The sequence below is a fragment of the Labeo rohita genome, chromosome 14 (genome assembly GCF_022985175.1).
Source record: "Labeo rohita strain BAU-BD-2019 chromosome 14, IGBB_LRoh.1.0, whole genome shotgun sequence".
Lineage (NCBI taxonomy): Eukaryota > Metazoa > Chordata > Actinopteri > Cypriniformes > Cyprinidae > Labeo > Labeo rohita.
Window position 1 is genome coordinate 7,285,976 of NC_066882.1, and position 20,944 is coordinate 7,306,919.

The 20,944-nt window shown below is 34.0% G+C and overlaps 1 protein-coding gene across 2 annotated transcripts; it reads right to left on the reverse strand.

Moving 5' to 3' along the window:
• Window positions 1-1,122: 1,122 nt before the first annotated feature.
• On the reverse strand, window positions 1,123-18,830 carry zdhhc2 (zinc finger DHHC-type palmitoyltransferase 2). Of its 2 annotated transcripts, XM_051127492.1 has the most exons (13): window positions 18,541-18,830; window positions 13,105-13,131; window positions 11,468-11,562; window positions 10,838-10,958; window positions 10,576-10,645; window positions 10,453-10,485; window positions 8,103-8,223; window positions 7,007-7,139; window positions 5,095-5,221; window positions 4,915-5,007; window positions 4,329-4,432; window positions 4,104-4,163; window positions 1,123-2,585 (listed from the first exon to the last, which is right to left on the reverse strand). In XM_051127492.1, exons 1-12 carry the CDS (start codon window positions 18,659-18,661, stop codon window positions 4,123-4,125), a joined length of 1,086 nt encoding a protein of 361 aa, XP_050983449.1. In that variant the 5' UTR covers window positions 18,662-18,830; the 3' UTR covers window positions 1,123-2,585; window positions 4,104-4,122. The 2 variants fall into 2 exon arrangements, with proteins under 2 accessions (XP_050983449.1, XP_050983450.1); XM_051127493.1 differs by lacking the exon at window positions 10,838-10,958 and having other exon boundaries at window positions 18,541-18,829.
• Between the last annotated feature and the right edge of the window lie 2,114 nt (window positions 18,831-20,944).

Here is a 20,944-nt window from a genome sequence, read left to right on the forward strand (position 1 = left end):
CTGTTTGACTCACAGCCCCAAAGGTCTGTGGGAAGTTTGAAAGAAATTGGCCACTGGGGGGGCGGTATCGCATTTTTTTTTAAAGGGCAAAACGATTGTACATTGCGTGTTTTTTTGCATATACGCACAATATTCGTATCATACGATAGAACGCATTCTGGACAACTTTGCCTCAAGAACCATTGCTGTCAATCAAATCGTTTGTTAAATGATTGAGAAGGGCATGTCCAAATTTACCCAAAATCCTATAAAGCCTAAAGGAAGACTCAAAAGTTCATGAAACCTGCTGAGCACAATGGACAGGTGATTTTAAACGAGCATGCAAAATTTTAAGGAGATCGAACCACAGCTGGTGCTACACCAGTTATAAATGTCAAAAAACAATATTATATCTATGGTATCAATATTATTATATCTATCAATATTATCTATGGTAAATTACCTGCATTTGCCTAAAATGCTGTTTTAAATTATTTATTTACAGGCTTGCTTAATATCTTTTTTCATATGTGCTGAAATGCCTTGAAGCACTTGAAACCCGGTAATCGCTGCTCAACAGGTTTGAAGAAATTTAGCATTTCATCACTTGCTCTCCAATGGATCCTTTGCAGTAAATGGGTGCCGTCAGAATGAGAGTCCAAACAGCTGATAAAAACATTACAATAATTCATAACAGAACCCAAGTTCATGAACAAATCCAAGACGTTTTACCTTTAATCTGTTGCTTCTGGCCAAAATAAAAGTCTATAATCAGACTTTGCTTATAAATAGTGCTCAGTCACACATATTTATCTCCTGATTCAGACATGACAGCTTTTTAACTTCATGTTTTAGCCAGAAGAAATGGTAAAAACATCTTTAGGCGTTAATTGATGTACTGGAGTGGTGTGGATTACTGTGAAGTTTTTAGCAGCTGTTTGGATTCTCATTCTGACGGCACCCATTCACTGCAGAGGATCCATTGGTGAGCAAGTAATGTAATGCTACATTTCTCCAAATCTCTTTTGATGAAGAAACAAACTCATTTACATCTTGGATGGCTTGAGAGTAAATACATTTTCCTCAAATTTTCATTTTTGGATGAGCTATTTATTTAATGAAGAGTTTCAATAGCTGTAACAGTGTTAGATTGAAACAATACCAGAACAACACTATACCACTTAATAAAATATCACTTTATTTCTCTTACAGTAACTCATCAAGGCATATCATTCAATGGCATTATCATACGGAGTCTGACTTTATATGAAAACACATTAAGCTACCAACACGCAGATAGCTAGCAGAATTTCACATACTCTCAAAGAGAACAAAAGCAGCAACAACAATCGGCTGGTCTACGTACACAAAAGCAAGAACCAGTAGAAATCTCGTATCACAGTTTTTATTTTTAATGTGGTGTGTGAACCTAATCACAAAATAAACAACAGACATCTCCATAAAAACTACAAAACAGACAACACACCACAAGTCTTGGCATTTCTGAGGTTTTGTTTACACCTCAGTCAAAATCAAGTACAAGTACATTTACATGCAATAACTTGAATCAAACGGAGATAAGAAATATGGTCGTAAGTACATTATTAGAGCCCTTAGATAAATCAGATGTGATACAAAACCACATCTTTGAGTTTTGCATTAATTGTGCAAACAGGGTTATGAAAAGTATGTTTAAAATAATCATTTTTGACTTTTAATTGTGAAATATTCTCTGCTGTTGCAGTATAACATATGAAGTTAACACAATATCCTTGCATACTTTATTTGACAGAACCGTCAAGTCAAAGACGGTTTAGAAAAAGAAATAATGTGCAGCTTTAAGCGCTTTTCAAAGTGCATATACATTTTTGTCTTCCCTGTGCTTGTCAGGTAGAAACTTGAATAGACAGTGTTTTGTCTGAATATCCAGCGCTAAAAATGGCCTGAAATATTTGCTACATCAGTCATTTTGCCTGTGTATGACCTTGACAGCTGGGATCCAGACTTAAGTGTGATGGACAAGATCCTCCCTGACACTTTGTCAAATAAAACTGATTATAGTTACGATGTGTGAATGCATTATTAAAATAAGAGATGTTGCTGCATTTCAACAATGCAGGATCAAAAAACAGGGTACAATTAGTTGTAGTGCAAAAGCACTTGGGCTTTTCAGTGTTCACATTTCAAACATGACAAACGACTATGTACCACCATCACACAGCATGCATAAATACTTAACGTTTCGCAGACTAACAAAAACGCCACCTTCTTCAGCACTGCCTACACCACGCAAGCTATATTCAAGGCAAACTTCTACGTTTTTAAAAATGTGGGTCTTGCAGGAACCACGGTAATTTTACCAAACGTTCAGCCGCATCTGTGGGCTTCTTTAGGCACGTTAAGATAGCCATACGGTTTGCAAGGAGGACGAGAAACTCCGCGGCCCTTCATGTATGTACAGTACACACCATAATACTGCACTGTCAGCTCTTGTGAAGGATCACAATTCATTAGGTAGAGAGTAGATGGGCAGTGCAAGTCTGTGCAAGAGCAGCGGAGACGTCCTCACTGTTCCGCTGACAACAGATATCACTAGCACAAAACTCCTAGAGAAAGAAAGTCAGTTAAATTAGAATAAACTATTAAAACAATCAAGGATTCCAAGATAAGAATTTGGGAGAAATTATATTATAATATGTGACCCTGGACCACAAAACCAATCATAAATAGCCAAGAATACATTGTATGGGTCAAAATTATAGATTTTTCTTTTATGCCAAAAATCATTAGGATATTAAGTAAAGATCAGGTTCCATTAAGATATTTTGTAAATTTCCTACCATAAATATATCAAATGTAATTTCTGATTAGTAATATGCATTGCTAAGAACTTCATTTGGACAACTTTAAAGGTGATTTTCTCGATATTTAGATTTTTTGGCACCCTCAGATTTTTCAAAATAGTTCCATCTCAGCCAAATATCGTCCTATCACAACAAACCATACATGAATGGAAAGGATTATTTATTCAGCTTTCATATTAAGTATTAATCCCAATTTCAGAAAACTGACCCTTATGACTGGTTTAGTGGTTCTGGGTCACATAAATTACATTACAGTATATGTGGTATGAACACTACCGTTCTAAAGTCTGGGATCAGTTAATTTTTTCAAAGAAATTAATACTTCTATTCAGCAGGGATGCATAAAATTATTTAAAAGTGATGGGAAAGACATTTATAAAACACAAAATTATTCGTATTTCAGATAACTGCTGTTCTTTTGAACCTTCTATTCTTCAAAGAATCCAGAAAAAAAGTAACCCTAACCCTAAGCAACATTTACAATAACGAATGTTTCTGAGCACAAAGTTAGCATATTAGAATGATTTCTGAAGGATCATGTGACACTGAAGACTTAAATAATGATGCTGAAAATTCAGCTTTGCATCACTGGAATAAATTACATTTTAAAATATATTGTAACAGAATACAGCTATTTTAAATTGTAATAATATTTCACAATATTACTGCTTTTTCTGTATTTTTAATCAAATTAATGAAGTCTTGGAGAGCTTTAGAAACTTTTTCAAAAAGAAAAAAAACATCTTACTGATCTCAAATGGTAGTGTATGTAGCAATACTGTAATTTTGAAACACTTGAAAGTTCTAAAAATAAGTCATATGTGACCCTGGACCACATAACCAGTCATAAGTAGCACAGGTATATTCGTAGCAATAGCCAACAACACATTGTATGGGTCAAAATTATCAATTTTTTTTTTAAGCCAAAAATCATTAGGATATTAAGTAAAGATCATGTTCCATGAAGAGATTTTGCAAATTTCCTAGAGTAAATATATCAAAACTTAATTTTTGATTAGTAATATGGATTGCTAAGATTTTCTCAATATTTTGAATTTTGCACCCTCAGATTCCAGATTTTCACATAGTTGTGTATCGGCCAAATATTGTCATATCCTACCAAACCATACATCAATTGAAAGCTTATTTATTCAGCTTTCAGATGTATGAATCTCAATTTTAAAAAAATACCCTTATGACTGGTTTTGTGGTCCAAGTTCACATATGTTATTGCAATATATACACACAAAAGTAACAAACCTGTTCCATTAACATGCTCCTAAGTTTCTTTCTCAATAGTCAAGGCTGGGTTGCTTGTACCTATTAGAAAAAATACGGATTGAGCACCATGTTTGTTTGACCACATCACACATTCGTAGCTGAACTTTACCTCCTTTCTATTAGTCACATCTTTGGTCAAAACACACAGAACACTCAAAGGAGTTTTTTGTAATTTTCTCAGATGTGGCGTAACTGTCATCTCACCTCGCTTGTCTCTGTCTTCACTTCCCTCTGACTGTCCATTGTTCAGCAGGCGGCTCTGAGACTCTCTCAGAGGTTTAGGTGGAAACTGATGGGATTCTCCAGCACTAAAAAAGAATGAAAAGGGCATGAATGGAAGGCTTTGCATATCATCAACACAGTATCCCACAATGCAATGTGCATTTCTAATGTGACATTGGAACCAGGAGCAAATCTACTACAAATTTCTTTTGTGACTCATCGTTTAAATGCATTTGTATTTTTTATATTGTCACATAGACTATTTTAACAATATCCTTACTATGTTTCTGGGCCTTGAATGTGTCAGTTGCATTGCTGTCTACGCAGAGTCAAAAAGCTCTCAGATTTCATTAAAAATATCTTAATTTGTGTTCTGAAGATGAATAAAGGTCTTACAGGTGTGGAACGACATGAGGGTGAGTAATTAATGACAGAATTTTCATTCATTTTAAGTAAAGTCAACTAAAAATCTTAGTTGTTAGGCTTTACAGTGTAAAATTTGTAACATTTTTGTGATACAACTCAGATAATTCATTCATTCATGAATAATTCATTCTGAGCCATGAACCTTTTGATTGAAGGGTTGCGTCCAGAGGGTGAGGAGGGTTGTTCGGGGTCTGCATTCACTAGACATGTGGGGAATGAACAGCCGTCGCCCAGACTGCAGAAACACAGTGTGATACAGAGGGAATGAGATCGCCGAACACTCACACCAATATTTTCAGTGCCACTGAACAATAACTGATACCTTGAAAAAACAGGCAACAGCCAGTATTTTTTTTCATCTCCAAAAACCTGGCGAAAGTTCTTGTTTGTTCCTAAACTGAAGCCGTTCTTATCTGGTCCATGCTGGAACGCAGGAGCTCTAAAAGCCTCTGATAAGAGAATTTAAACCACATAAATACATAAAGATGTTTCACATACAATCCTACTAGTATGGCTTTCGTTTTTTTCCTCAACATTTAATCCTGTAATGCCTGACATATGAAATAACAGTCAGAAAAATCCTTTTTTAAAATCTAAATCCAAAAAAAATAAAAAAAATAATGAGTGTCATATTTAATACATATGGCTTTTATTGCTCATTTAGCATAATATGGAGCTTATACTCTAGGAAGGAAAAAAAAAAATCAGCAAACCAAGCAAAAATATGCAATTTGGTAAATATATCAAAATATTGGGTTAATTAATCTATGGACAAAAAATAAAATGAAAATCTGAAAGCTTGTAATGTACATCAACATGATCTTTATAATACTGTAGCAGACATAAAATGCATATAAATGTCAGTTGTCACTCTACAGTACCAGTCAAAAAGTTTTTAATGTTTTGTAAAGAAGTCTCTTCTGCTCACCAAGCCTGCATTTATTTGATCTGAAGTACAGCAAAAACGGTAAAATTTTGAAATATTTTTACAATTTAAAATAACTGTTTTCTATTTGAATATATATTAAAATGTAATTTATTCCTGTGATCAAAGCTGGGTTTTTTTTGCATCATTACTCCAGTCACATGATCCTTCAGAAATCTTTCTAATATTCTGATTTTCTGCTAAAAAAATTTATTATTATTATTATTATTATTATTATTATTACTGTTGAAAACAGCTGAGTAGATTTTTTACAGGTTTCGTTGATGAATAAAAAGTTCAGAAGAAAAGCACTGAAATAGAAATCCTTTGTAAAATTATGAATGTCTTTATCATCACTTTTAATCAATTTTATATCAATTCTTTCCCCCTAAAAATTATACTGATTCCAAGCTTTTGAATAGTATAATGTTACAAAAGCTTTTCATTTCTAATAAATACTGACCTTCGGATCTAAAAAACAATTGCTCAACTGTTAAAAAAAAATACAATGATTTCTGAAGGATCATGTGACTGGAGTAATGATGCTGAAAATTCAGCTTTAAAATCACAGGAATAAATTACATTTTAAAATATATTCAAATAGAACACTGTTATTTTAAATAGTAAAAATATTTTAAAATGTTACTGTTTTTGCTGTACTTTGGATCAAATAAATGCAGGATTGGTGAGCAGAAGAGACTTCTTTTAAAAAAACATTAAAAATCTTACTGTGTATATCTCCCAATATTAAATAATAGTAAATGTTTGTCTTATTACTAACAATATAAAAGTTTCAATATAACAAATTTCACAGACACATGAACCACAAATTGGAAGGGCGACATATTTTCAATTATACTAAAATGCCTTTTGCTTGCTATAAAAGTACAAGTGATAGATTGTGTACAACAGGTTTTTCAGTAAAGCTTTGATCATGTTAATCATTTAGAGGCCTTAGAATATCACATATCAAATATGATACACTAGGCTTTACAGGGTTAAGATTAGAATATGTCTGTTGCTGAGACGAATTCTCAACATTTTCTACCGTAATGCATCTTGACACACTTGCTTTTTGCCAGAAGACTGGGCATGTTGTCACAGATACATGTTCCCTTGAGGATCTGCCACAAAGGGCAGACTGCAAAAAGACCTAAACACCACCTGCCCCACATCTGACTCACTGGATGTATAAGACATATTTGATCAGGCAGTGCGGACAGACGATCACAGGAAGCAAAGTACACACTATTGATGAGCCTGTGTTTACTACTGAAATCCAAGGGTAATTAAAGCACAGCCCACTCACCCAAGGTGGATCTGTTCTTGCAGACAAGCCAGCAGTGATAAGCAAACAAAAACGCTAGGCTCACTGAGAACGTGGAGGCAGCGAAAAACAGGAACATGATGTGAAACTTGGCTTGGGTATCGGGCAGACCGTTCTGTGGAAAACATGGGAAAGACTCATAATACAACGCAAACAGACATGAAACAAGCAAAAAAACCAGACTAGGCCTAATTCAAACTATTGCATGCTATATTATCTAGTTGTATATACCCGTATTTGACCATGGACCACAAAACCAGTTATAAGGGTCCTTTTTTTATGGCTTCCATTAATGTATGGTTTTTCAGGATAGGACAATATTTGGTCAAGATGCAACTCTTTGAAAATCTGGAATCTGAGGGTGCAAAAAAAATAAAATAAAAAATATCTACATATTGAGAAAATCGCCTTTAAAGTTGTCCAAATAGAGTTCTTAGCAATGCATATTACTAATCAAAAATTAAGTTTTGATATATTTACGGGAGTAAATTTACAAAATCTCTTCATGGAACATGATCTTTACTTAATATCCTAATGATTTTTGGCATAAAAGAAAAATTGATAATTTTGACCCATACAATGTATTTTTGGCTATTGCTACAAATATACCTGTGCCACTTAAGACTGGTTTTGTGGTCCAGGGTCACATATGTCTGGAATACTCAATTCACAACATAGAGGCTGAAAAAAGTAAACTGAACAAGTTGGGAACAAGCAAAAATAGGATACATGTCCATGCCAAACTATAAAGCATTTTGCCTACTGGATCTAACAGACATTGTAAAAACTAAGGTGTTATGCTGAGGGAAACCATCAAAACTAGAACTAGAGGAATAAGTCAGTCAATCACATCAATAATGTCAGTGATTGACTTAGTCCTACCAAATATTGGATTAGACGATCATGTGTTTTACCATCAACCTTTCAAAATAAAAACAAACTTTTTTACTGAAAAGCAATGATCAAAACATGATCTTGCTCCAGCTGGTGATTTAATAAATTACAGACAGCCTATCTGCACATTCAAATTATTTCTGCTTCCTAATATAAACTGAAGAAATTAATAATTCATACTTACAGTCCAGAACTGAATGAAATACTGCAAGTCCGTGGCAGTGACAAAGAGGCAATACAACAAAGAATATGCTAGGAAGAGCATGAAAAACTTGTAGTTGGCGAAGCCCACACAATTGTTTACCCTGTCAAAGAAGATAAAATGCACCTATTAGCTTCAATAAAATTGGATATTAATATCTATTTTGATTGAAAAATACACACTGGAACCAGGGAAAATGTGCAGTTGTTACCTAGCAAGATATTTCTAAGTTTCTTGACCCTACTTTTGTCTGTGAAATGTAATGTAATCACATTGATTGAGCACATTTGAATAATAATTTTACCTTGAATCAATTTTTTTTTATTGGTATTGCCTACGTACTAGCTACACTATGTAACTTTTGACCTTCTAGCGGTTGAACCATCAATTTTATAAATAAAATTCAGTAAAATTTTTAATGTTTATGGTCATTTTGTGTGATTTCGTATTAGTATGATGTTATTTGTACAGTAACATGTTTTGAAAAAACAAAAGCATGAAGTGTCAGTAGGGCCTATGTAGATGACACTAAAATGTGATATTAAAAAATTATATAATTTCATACAAATGTGACCCTGGACCACAAAACCAATCTTAAGTAGCAATAGCCAACAATACACTGTATAGGTCAAAATTTTTCTTTTATGCCAAAAGTCATTAGGATATTATGTAAAGATCATGTTCCATAAAGATATTTTGTACATTTCCTACCGTAAATGTATCAAAACTTAATTTTTGATTAGTAATATGCATTGCTAAGATTTTCTCAATATTTTGATTTTTTTCCACCCTCAGATTCCAGATTTTCAAATAACTGTATCTCAGCCAAATATTGTCCTATCCTAACAAACCATACATCAATGGAAAGTGTATTTAGGGTTCAGATGATGTTAAAATCTCAATTTTTAAAAAAATTTACCCTTATGACTGGTTTTGTGTTCCAGGGTCACAAATTAGCCACCAAATCACTGAAACAACTGCTATTAAAGTGATATTTAAGTGTGTTAAAGAAACGGTTTCCTAAAATCACATCTGAATTGGGTTAAAGCAAAAACATGGTTTGATAATTGGATTTAAGTTTTATTCAGTAGGGCCCTATAACTTGTGCAATACGGAAAACATGGAATCCAGACATAAAAACGGAATTTACTGTATAATGTGGAAAGTAACAGAATCTGCAAAACTGTAGATAAATAAATCATGTCTCTGTGTGAATGAATGGCGCGAATGTGTGATTTAGTTTAGCACACAAACTGAAGCAAGTGTGACGCTCGCTATGTTTTCAGCCTCTGTGGTCTCGCTAAATGAGGACATAAATACATGAACAACATCTCCAGAACTGAAGAGTCACTTCATGTTTTTTACCATTTCATAAAAAATGAATCTGAATCCTGCAACCACACTGGCGCGCACTCGCCACCAACTGGACAGGGGTGAGAATTACAGTTACAAGTGACAACAGATCATCCTTCCTGTAATCTGTCAAAGTGATGGACGGCCTTCAGATTTTTCCGTCACTGATGAAAAAATTCTGTCAACGACGGACAATTTTCGCTTAACGTGACCTCTGAATAGAACATATGTCTTAATGTACTACTACTACTACTACTCATAATAATAATAATAATAATAATAATAATAACAACGTTTATTTGTTCAATTTTCATTTAATGAAAAGATTAATGTTTTATGCCTTATACTGAAAAATGTAAGTACACTACACAGAATTTCTAAAATAAATAAATAAATAAATAATTAATAATAATAATAATAATAATAATAATAATAAGGTAAAAACAAAAATAAAGTAGTTTTTATGAATTCAATTAATTAGACATGTTTTTAATTGTTTAAAAAAAAAAGTAACCATTAAAATGCAATCAGGTAAATATAAAATGCAATTATTTCATAGAGCGTTAAAAAATGTAATGTTTGCTAAAACTGTAATACACTGTTGTTAAATTTTTTACGTTTTAATTAATTAGACATGCTTTTGATTACTGGATTTTGATTTAACCATTAAAACAGAGTCCAGAAATGTTAAAACCCCCAAAAATGGAATCCAGGAAAATTAAAACAAACAAAAAATCTATGAAAAGAATAAAACTGATTTCATAGGGCCCTAATTCACTCATTAAATATATTTTTTAAGCAAAAATGTTATAAAGTGTAGCTTTAAATTACAAAATTAAATCATTTTCAATGAAAAAAAAAAAGGATTGTTTTTTTTTTGGTCTAGCAGAAACCCAGAAATTTTTAGTGCATGTGTTCTTTCCGAGCAAAAAATCTTTTTACTCTTACTTTGCATTTAATCTACTGAGCCAGTACATACCACGGACAATGGTGATCCATCTTTAAAATGCACCTGTAAAACAGCAGAGGGAGGAGATGTTAAAATGCAACACAGCAAGATCTAATACGTGTTGTGTCTTTAAAGAAAAAGAGAAAGACATACATATCACAGGCAGAGCAATGATGACATCGATCAGGCTTCAGCAGCAGACAGCGATCACAGTAGCGGATAGCTGTATCAAGACAGCTTGTTAAAACACAGATCGATAGGATTCACTGAAGACTGAAGACAGATTGAGACAAATGTAATGTCTGTGGCCATTATTTGTTACTGAACCTAAATCTGGGCTGAATGGACTGTTACAGACTTGGCCTGCTAACAGCGGCACAATTAGGACGTGCCGAACTTAAAGAAAAGCGCCCACCTCCAGACATTGTGCGTGTGTAAATGGGCAAATCCTTAGCAATTCTCCTCAAGATCTCCTGTTGCGATTCTCTCCGATCTTCACGCTCTAATAGCTCTTTGTCAGAATGTGACAGGTGGAACTGAAAGGAACAGACCAAAACCAAAACATTTTGATATTTCTGTGTGACAAGCAGCACGTTCTGCACTCAGAGATGTGAGCGGAGTACGACTGATTGCCAGTTTGAGCCATATGTGGTTTCTCTATTACGGTTTGTTTCTCATTCTCTCGGCTTGAAATAATAACCGCTTGCTGTGAGGTGCCATAGTTACACTGACAATCCCATGCAATTTACAACCCAACGTGCTGTTTTTTCAATATGTGGAACCAATAACTCATCCTAATGGGTGTTATACCGTATATTTACACATATTACAATCTCTGCCTGCAGGAAATAATATTCATTATAAGCCAACACCTCATGAGTCATGCTGATTATATGATGTGCAATAACATTTAAATTGACTTCTTACTTAGAGATAACGCAGTTTATACCACATTCTGTTTGTCTTCTATTTACTGTTTATAATGTTTACCATGAAATGAATATCTTTTAATAAATAACTTATTTCCCTAATCAAATATACTCACCTCTTTGAGCGGGTTCATAGGTTTTGTGAAGATTGTTTGCCAGTATGACCACACGAACATGATGAAAAGCACATGATATACCAGGAGGTAAACTACTGCGATACAAAACAAATATTGAACAGTGATTAAAAATAGACAGATATCATAATTAAAACATCTCATGACAACATGTCTTTTTAAAATAATAATTTTCAGCATTTTAAAAACGTTTATATTAATTCAAAGATTAAAATTTTGAAGAAGGATTATTAAACCTATTAAACCTTTGGTGTGTAAGTCATACTGAGGAGATGTTTTTTTTTTTTTTTTTTTTTTTTTACAATTTCACATTTTTCACAATTTAATATAATTTTTTTTTACAGTTTTCAGCAGCCAAATTATAATTGAAAAATAACAGAAAAACAACTGAAAATAAAACAAAATAAAACAAAACATCTCTCACAACATGTCTTTTTAAAATAATAATTTTCAGCATTTTAATATCCTTTATATTAAATCAAAGATTAAGATTATAAAGCAGGATGTTTTGGGTGTTTTTTTTTTTGTTTTTTGTTTTTTACAATTTAGTAGATTTTTTACAATTTAATAGGTTTTTTTTACAATTACATTTTTTTTTTACAATTTTCAGCAGACAAATAATAATGGAAAAATATCTGAACATAAAAATAAAATAAAACAAAACATCTCTAACAACATATCTTTTTAAAATAATAATTTTCAGCATTTTAATATCTTTTACATTAAATCAAAGATTAAGATTATAAAGAAGGATTATTAAACCCATTAAAATTTGGTGTGCATCTGAGGAGATGTTTTGTCTATTTTTTTTGTATGTTTGTTTGTTTTTTGTTTTACAATTTAGTAGATTTTTTTTTTTACAATTTAATAGGTTTGGGTTTTTTTTTACAATTACATTTTTTTTTTTTTACAATTTTCAGCAGACAAATAATAATAGAAAAATAACTGAAAAAATAAAATAAAATAAAGTAAAATAAAGTAAAACAAAACAAAACATCTCTGACAACATGTCTTTTTAAAATAATAATTTTCAGCATTTTAATAACTTTTATATCAAATCAAAGATTAAGATTATGAAGAAGGATTATTAAACCTATCAAACTTTGGTGTATAACTCATACTGAGGAGATGTTTTGTGTGTTTTTTGGTTTTACAATTTCACATTATTTACAATTTAGTAGATTTGTTTTACAATTTAATCAGTAAGTTTTCAATTATAAACGTTTGTAAACGTTTGTAACGTTCATTTTTTTTTTTTTTTAAGCAGGCAATAATAATGGAAAAATAATTGAAAATAACAAAAATAAAATAAAATAAAAACATCCCATAGACAAAGTTTTGGGGTCAGTTTTATTTTTTTTACATGTTTTGAAAGAAGTTTCTCAACAAATCCGCATTTATTTTGTCTGAATCATGGTAAAACACTAATATTGTGAAACATGTTTCTATGCTAATATGATTAACATGATTTAAATTGTTTTGAGCAATTTAATGCATTTTGCTGCCTAAAAGTATTATTTTGTTAAACAAAAATATTAAAAGATTCACTTACATTTTGCACTTACAATGCAAAAATCAATTCCAACCAGTAAAAACATTGTAAGAAAAAGCTGACTTACTTTTCTCTCCCAAGTTTTCGATAGTTTCTGCAGAGGAAAGAGAAAGAGAGAGGTAACTCTGTCTCTACAACTTTGCTAATGCTGTATGATTTGAATTCTGCACTGGCTATTATTGTATAAACAGTAGGTCAGAAACTCCTTGTGCATTTCACGGAAGGTCAGCGAGCAGCAGATGGTTCTCAGCACAGTTCTCTGATCGCTGTTGCTGGAACTCACGCTGTACGAAGACTCTTGATCACATGCCCAAATTCACCAGCTCATAATTGCATCTCTTCAACTGGTGCTTTTTCAGAACGATGAGCTATATTGTGGTGATGAGGTTAGAGATACTAATCACAACCACACAGGAAAAAACACTCCGTTTCAAAAACAAAATACAACCACCCACACGGATGACACAGAAGGAGGTGTGTTGTTTTGCACTTTTGTGGTTATTCTGACACATTCAACACTCTCAGAATAGAGGTACAAAACTCTCACTGGGGCAATACCTTTTTAAAAGATACTAATATGCCCTTTTAAAGTACTAAACTGTACCTTTAAAGGGATATCTCACCAAAAAATGAAAATTCTTCGGAACAGAAATTAAGATTTTTTGGATGAAATCCGAGATCTTTCTGACTCTGCATAGACAGCAACGCAACTGACATGTTCAAGGCCCAGAAAGGTAGTAAGGACAAATAGTCATGTTAAAATAGTCCATGTGACATCAGTGGTTCAACCGTAATGTTATGAAGCTACGGCAATACTTTTTGTGCACACAGAAAACAAAGTATTTTTATGTTCAAAGGGCATTGAACGTGGTAGTTGCGTTGCTGTCTATGCACGGTCAGAAAGCTCTTGGATTTCGAAGGTCTTACAGGTTTGAAACAACATGAAGGTGAGTAATTAATGACAGAATTGTCATTTTTGCATGAACTATCCCTTTAAGGTACCATGAAGTGAATATAAGGCACAAAAATGTACCTTTTAGCTTTTCTATCTTAGGGTACCACCCCAGTGACAACTTCATTTTTTTTTTCTAAGACTAAGCATATGGTCTCTTCAATAAATATCTAGTTCTTTAAGTTTACTGAAGTCGCAGTGTCCTAAAAGCCTCATTAGATTATCCTCTCATTTAATGTGGTTGGGCTGCACTACTCTCTATCCAAAATATGCTCTTTGAAAGATGATAGTGGCTGGCACTAAAGCAAAAAAACTGTAGTTCCTCTGAAGCACAGAGCAGAAATGAAATCCCAGAATGCACTGCATCTCCAAACAGATATTTTAATTGAGTACGTGTACCCTAGAGAGCACTCAAGCAGGTTTAGGGGGTGCTTAAAAATTGTGATGCGTTTGTGGCATTACAAAATTGTTATGATTTTGTAGTAGTACACAAAGGGCACATGAAGTACTTCAAGTGTAAGTACACTGTATATACTGCAAAAGGGCCATTATCATAACACCCCATCATAGACCTTAGTCAGGTGAGACACCATATTTAATTTCACACAGATGAAAATGAGGCTGTGAGGGATAGACTTACAGTTTTATAGTGAACCCTGGGTATTATAACTTGCATAGCTTAATATAATGTAAATTATGTCTCTTACTGAAATATGTAGTAGAAAACCCATGAAAGATTATTTAAAAGTTATTTTTAAAAAATCCACATTGTTATAGACATATTTTGGACTATGTGGGCACTATTATTTCGTTTACTTAGAACGATTGCACTCAGTGAGCTACTGGCACTGATCTACACTATTTTTTCCCGTAACTATATCAATTTTCCTCGCAAAGAGTCTAAACGCACCCGGATATCGATTGAAATCTGCGCTGAGAAATTCCTTCATGACAAGGGTTGGCATATTTACATCATTTGTAAGCTCTTTCAGTAGCTGTGGTCTACTAAAAGCTTCAAAGGCATCAGGGCTATAATGGAGAAAACAAAGATGCGGGTCTGTAGGAAGTTTTATTCGTCCACAGGCATCTTCACATTCTTTTCTACTCTTCTTATTGCAAGGAATGCAGTGAAGACTTACATCGCTTGTTGCCCTTTGAAAAGGATTAGTTCACTTCCAGAACAAAAATGTATATCATCCAAGATGTCGATGTGTTTCTTTCTTCAGTCATGAAGAAATTATGTTTTTTTTTGAGGAAAACATTTCAGGATTTCTCTCCATGTAATTGACTTCTATAGTGCCCCCAAATTTGAACTTCCGAAATGCAGTTTAAATGCAGCTTCAAAGGGCTCTAAAGATGAGAAAGAAGGGTCTTATCTAGCAAAACGATTAGTTATTTTCTTTTTAAAAAAGTACAATTTATATACTTTTTAATCTCAAACACTCGTCTCGTCTCGTCTCGCCTCTGTGTGAACTGTTTTTTTTCGGTCATGACAGTTAGGGTACATCTAAAAAGTCCCATCTCATTTTCTCCTACATCGCCATTTTACCTTTTTTTTGTAAAGGATGTTTGATATTCTTTGCATGTTCACTTTGTAAACACTGGGTCGTTACTTTTGCAGCAATGTAGGACGATTTTGAAGTTGGAGGAGAAAATGAGATGGGAGTTTTTAGACGTACCTTAACTGTCATGACTGAAAAAAAAAGTTCACACAGAGATGAAGCGAGCGTTTGAGGTTAAAAGCATATAGATTGTAATTTTAAAAAAATAACCTTTGGCTGTGGATGTTTATAGCTCTTTGAAGCTGCATTTAAATTGCATTTTGGAAATTAAAATTTGGGGGCACCATTGAAGTCCATTACATGGACAGAAATCCTAAAATGCTTTCCTCAAAAAACATCATACATCTTCTATATCATGTATCTTCTATACAACTGAAGACAGACAGACATGAACATCTTGGATGACAAGGGGGTGAGTACATTGTACATTTTTGTTCTGGAAGTGAACTAATCCTTTAAAATTACAACCAAAAGTCGCACAATGTGGCATCGTATCTGTATTGTACTTTGTGTTGCAGTAAAAATAGCAACAGTTGGCACCAGTATCTCACAGAGTGCAAGCGTTCTACATAATCAAAATAATGCCGCCCCCACACACCAAAATCTGCATAAAACGTTTTGGATTTTTAAACGAATGCAACACATTTCACCATGTTTTATGGCAATTTTGTTAACATGCTGTTAAACAATAGTATAATCCATTGAACACACTGTACTTCTATCCCCTCACAGCCTTGTTTTCAATCCTGTCAAAAAGTAAATATAGTGCTACTCTGACTGAAGTCTACTGGTATATAACCCTCTCCATTAGAGAAATAAAAAACTGTCAACAGATGATAAAATTCATTATTAGCAATTTTAGCAATTAAACCGTTTCTTTCCCTGAAGGTGTCAGTGTTGCCGTCTAAGAAATGTCAAATGTGTTTGTTGCTAAACTCAGTGTGCAGCACAAGTGATTTGACAGCAGAAATAGGTCAAGTAGAGATTGGTGAGGTTGAGTTTGACAGCTTGGCAGTGAGATTAGCTTTGAGACATGAGGATCAGTAGACACTACGTTCATAACATTTGTCACCTAAGGTTCGTTAAAGTAAAGACTCATTGACCCCTCATTATCATGGCTAGCCAAGATAGATGCAAAGACAGTATTACCAAGTGAAAAGATCTTTTAAACCAACACTGTCTGTTACGGTTTTGGCTATTTACAATGAGAAACTAGATAATCCTACTGAACCCATGCAAATTTAAAAGGACAGTTCACCCAAAAATGAAAACTCTGTCATTAATTACTCACCCTCATGTTGTTCCAAACCCATAAGATCTTGTAGTTGCTGTCTATGCAGGGTCAAAAAGCCTTCAGATTTGTGTTCTGAAGATGCACGAAGGCCTTACAGGTTTGGAACGACATCAAGTAATTAATGACAGAATTTAAATTTTTGGGTGAACTATCCCTTTAACAGCCTTCCATTCAAGCTCAAGTTTAGACATTAAAGCCTTTATGGTTTTCATTCCGTCATCCTGTGGTCAAGTGCTCAGTTTACGTACAAAGCAAGCCTATGGAGACCCACTGTTTGTGGTTCAGCATAAACTGGTATAAACAGCCAGTGGGAACAGCCGTCAGAAGTGAGGCTTGGTCACTGACACTTCACTCTGTGAAGTCTCTGAGGAAGATCACAAAGCTGCTGTTTTGTGCACAAATATTTGAACGTCATTTGATTCTATTAAAGTGATTCAAATACACACACGCCATTAGTCTTCAGTAAAAAACAGGCCAACCTCATGATCATCCACCACTCAAGAGAACAATAAAGCCTCTTCATGCTCGTTTTATGGGAAGATTATAGCAGATGTTATCAAAGAAGTAAATGATGTTCTGAAGTTAAATGTTCTCTTGTTGCACACATTAATAAGCCACGGTTTAAACAAATGACGCAGTACATAATTAAGTTTGAAAACCTTTTTTACAGTGGTAAGATCTCATTTACAGCAACAAAGGATGGGGAGAGAAGTTGTTTTGTATGATAGTCCTCATGACCACCACGGAGTAGTTATAAAGTGATGTAAAATTGCTAATTAACATATTGCATATGGGACAGTGACATGATGCTTTTTTGTCTGGATCTATTATGTTACACTCCATAATACATTACAAATGAAATTCATGAAAATACCTGAATACATCTTTTCTAGGAATACACTGCAGTTTCTGAATTATTAGTAGTATTATTAATATTTGTGGGGGTTAAAGTAAAAATGTCTAAGTGGTGTTAACTGATCTGAGATTCAAGGTCAATATGCAGAAAGCTATTATTGTCAAGTGACAAGAAAACCATTAAACAGAGGTTTTAAAAAAAAATAAAATAAAAATTATATATATATATACATATATATATATATATATATATATATATATATATAAACATATTTTGTCCTTTCGTGTTTTATTCAAAACAAAGAAAAACTTTTGTAAGATTTGAAACATCAGAGAAACTAGATAGATAGATAGATAGATAGATTATTATAGATAGAATTTTTTGTGAAAAATAGTATATTTTTCCAAAATGTATGAAACTAATCTACAAATACTGCATTTCTAGTAACTTGGCATATGCATTTTTATAAAGATCCATCCTTTTTCTAATCTCACACTTCCCTATTAGTCACTGACCCATATATGTTCTAACAGTTTTGAAATTAAGATGCAGAGACATGCATAATATTATAATTTCAGGGGTTCTTTTGCAGACACATTCAGAAACGCATGCACATAAGAGAAAGGTTAAAAAAATTAATCTCACACCACTTGACACTAATCATGACCCACTCTTAGTCAGTGTGTTTATAAGCAAATAGACCCCCTCAATACTAGAGATATTGTTCTAGGAACAGAAGCAGTCATGTGCATAACACATGGTCGAGGCCAGGTGTTATTTATTCATTCCCTCTGCCCGTTTCACTCCAACTTCATTCAGAAAGCTGCTTCCAGTCTTACCTATGCAGAGCTGCACTACATAAGCGTAGTAGGACCATGCCACGATCAGACTGATGAACAGCACGGGGATCCAGTATAAAACTCTCCAGCAGTCAACGCTGCGTGAGCCCGACGGCGCCATCTTTCTATTTGGTGACCAAAAGTGGCCAAAACGACAAGTTCAGCCTCCCCGAGCCCGCACTGCTCCTAAAACATCATATCTTCTTCCGCGTGCTGCTGCGGTTCGTCTGCTCCTCCATCCTCCGGTGCTCCGGTCGCTCTTGTTTGCAGTGTAGCACATCGGTACCGCCCCTTTCTACAAACTTACATGACGCTCACGCTATGCGGTGGAGGTGTTACTACACTCAAGCCTGATTATACCGTTTTGTATCATCACCTTATGTGTGTATGCTATAATTTGGCAAAGATTTTCTATATCTAGCATATTTAAATGTTACTGATATCGTATGTGTCCTTACACTACAAAGTCTGATTAAGAATGTCTCACCAAAGCAATGACAATCACACTTTACATTGTTACATTAATTAAATAATTAGCAATAAAAACGTGTGAATACACTTATAAAGATTTTCGGATAATTAAATCATGTCTACCTTTCGTCAGCTGAAAAGAAATTACGGTTTTTGAGGAAAACATTCCAGGATTTTTCTTCATATAGTTGACTTCAGGAGGGAGCGACGGGTTGAAGGTCCAAATTGCAGTTTCAGTGCAGCTTCAAAGAGCTCGACACGATCCCAAAAGAGGAATAAGGGTTTTATATAGCAAAACGAACTGCCATGTTCAAAATAAAATGAATATTTATGTATTTTTTAACCACAAATGCTGGCCTTGCACTAGCGGGACCTCACGCATTACGTAATCACGCACGCGTGACGTAGACGGAAGTATCGAGCCATTGTTTACAAAGCAAACATGCAAAGAAAGTCAAACGCCATGTACAAAAAAAGTTAAAACAATGATGTTGGCCGATTTTGAAGTTGGAGGAGAAAATGAGAAGGGTTTTTTGCTCTACTCTACCTTTTTAAACCGAAGGCGAAGAACCAACCATGCCTGACTTTTCCAACGTGATTACGTAATTGCAGAGCGAGTGCAACACAAGCATTTGTGGTTAAAAAGTATATCAATTTAAACATTTTTTGTAAAATGAACGATCGTTTAGTTAGATATTACCCTTATTCCTCGACTGGGATTGTGTAGAGTCCTTTGAAGCTGCATTGAAACTGCAATTTGGACCTTCAAACTGTTGGTCCCCGTTGAAGTCCACTATATGGAGAAAAATCCTGGAATGTTTTCCTTAAAAACCCTAATTCTTTTCAACCGAAGAAAGAAGACATGGACATCTTGGATGACATGGGGGTGAGTAAACAGAGTGTTTTCACAACGCGTCATTAATTGGCCATATTGGCGGCACTGAATGTAAACAATGCCACAACCGAATAAAACTCGCATATTTTGCTGATTATTGCTGCTGAAAATGGTCAATTATTGTCATGTTTTGGGCTGTACTAATCTGTCAGACCAGGAAAAACATTTGGAGTACTATAGACTGCCAAAAGTTAAATAAAGGAGAGGAACAAATAAAGGACAAAAACCTATCGGAAGAACAAAATGCATTTGTGGTTGGTCAAACTGAACCAGGATTTCCAGGGAAAGAATCTTGACAACATTCATGTTTGTTCTTATCATTTCCAGTCAGGTAAGTGAAATATTAGGCTAATATCTTAAATAATACTGCTCATGCATATCTTTACCACCTTTTAACTTTAGTTAGTTTAGTTTAGTTGCACCCTTTCCTGCTTATTAAGTCACAAATGCTCATCTTGCACTAGCTCGATCTCATGCATTACATAATCCTGTACACGTGATGTAGGCGGAAGTACCGACCCACTGTTTACAAATCAAACGTGTTGTGCAAAGTCAAGGTAAAAAAGGTGAAACAATGATTTTGAAGTTGGAGGAGAAAATAAGATGAGTTTTTTTGCCCTATCCAACCTTCCAAACTGAAGTACACAGATGAAGAGCTAACCATGAGTGACTTTTCCAATGTGATTATGTAATGTGTGAAGTCATGCAGAGCTAGTGCAAGATGAGCATTTGTGTTTAAATGTATATAATTTTTTTTTTTTTTTTTAGAAAATGACCGTTTCGCTAGATAACGCTCTTTGTTCCTCATTGGAGATTGTATAGAGCCCTTTGAAACTGCTGGTCCCCACTGAAGTTCACTATATGGAGAAAAATCCTGAAATGTTTTCTTCAGAAACCATCATTTCTTTTTGACTGAAGAAATAAAGACATGAACATCTTGGATGAAATGGGAGTGAGTAAATTATCAGGAAATTTATTTTTAACAATTATAGACATGTCTTCTGACACAAGAAAAACACAGACCAGAAATGACACAAA

Coding starts and splice junctions, on each gene's coding strand:
- zdhhc2 (XM_051127492.1), bottom strand. CDS start 18,661: ATGGCGCCGTCGGGCTCACGCAGCGTTGACTGCTGGAGAGTTTTATAC. Junction 10,486..10,575: donor CATTGCTCTGCCTGTGATAT/GTATGTCTTTCT, acceptor GCTGTTTTACAG/GTGCATTTTAAAGATGGATC. Junction 4,433..4,914: donor CGCAACCCTTCAATCAAAAG/GTTCATGGCTCA, acceptor ATTCTTTTTTAG/TGCTGGAGAATCCCATCAGT.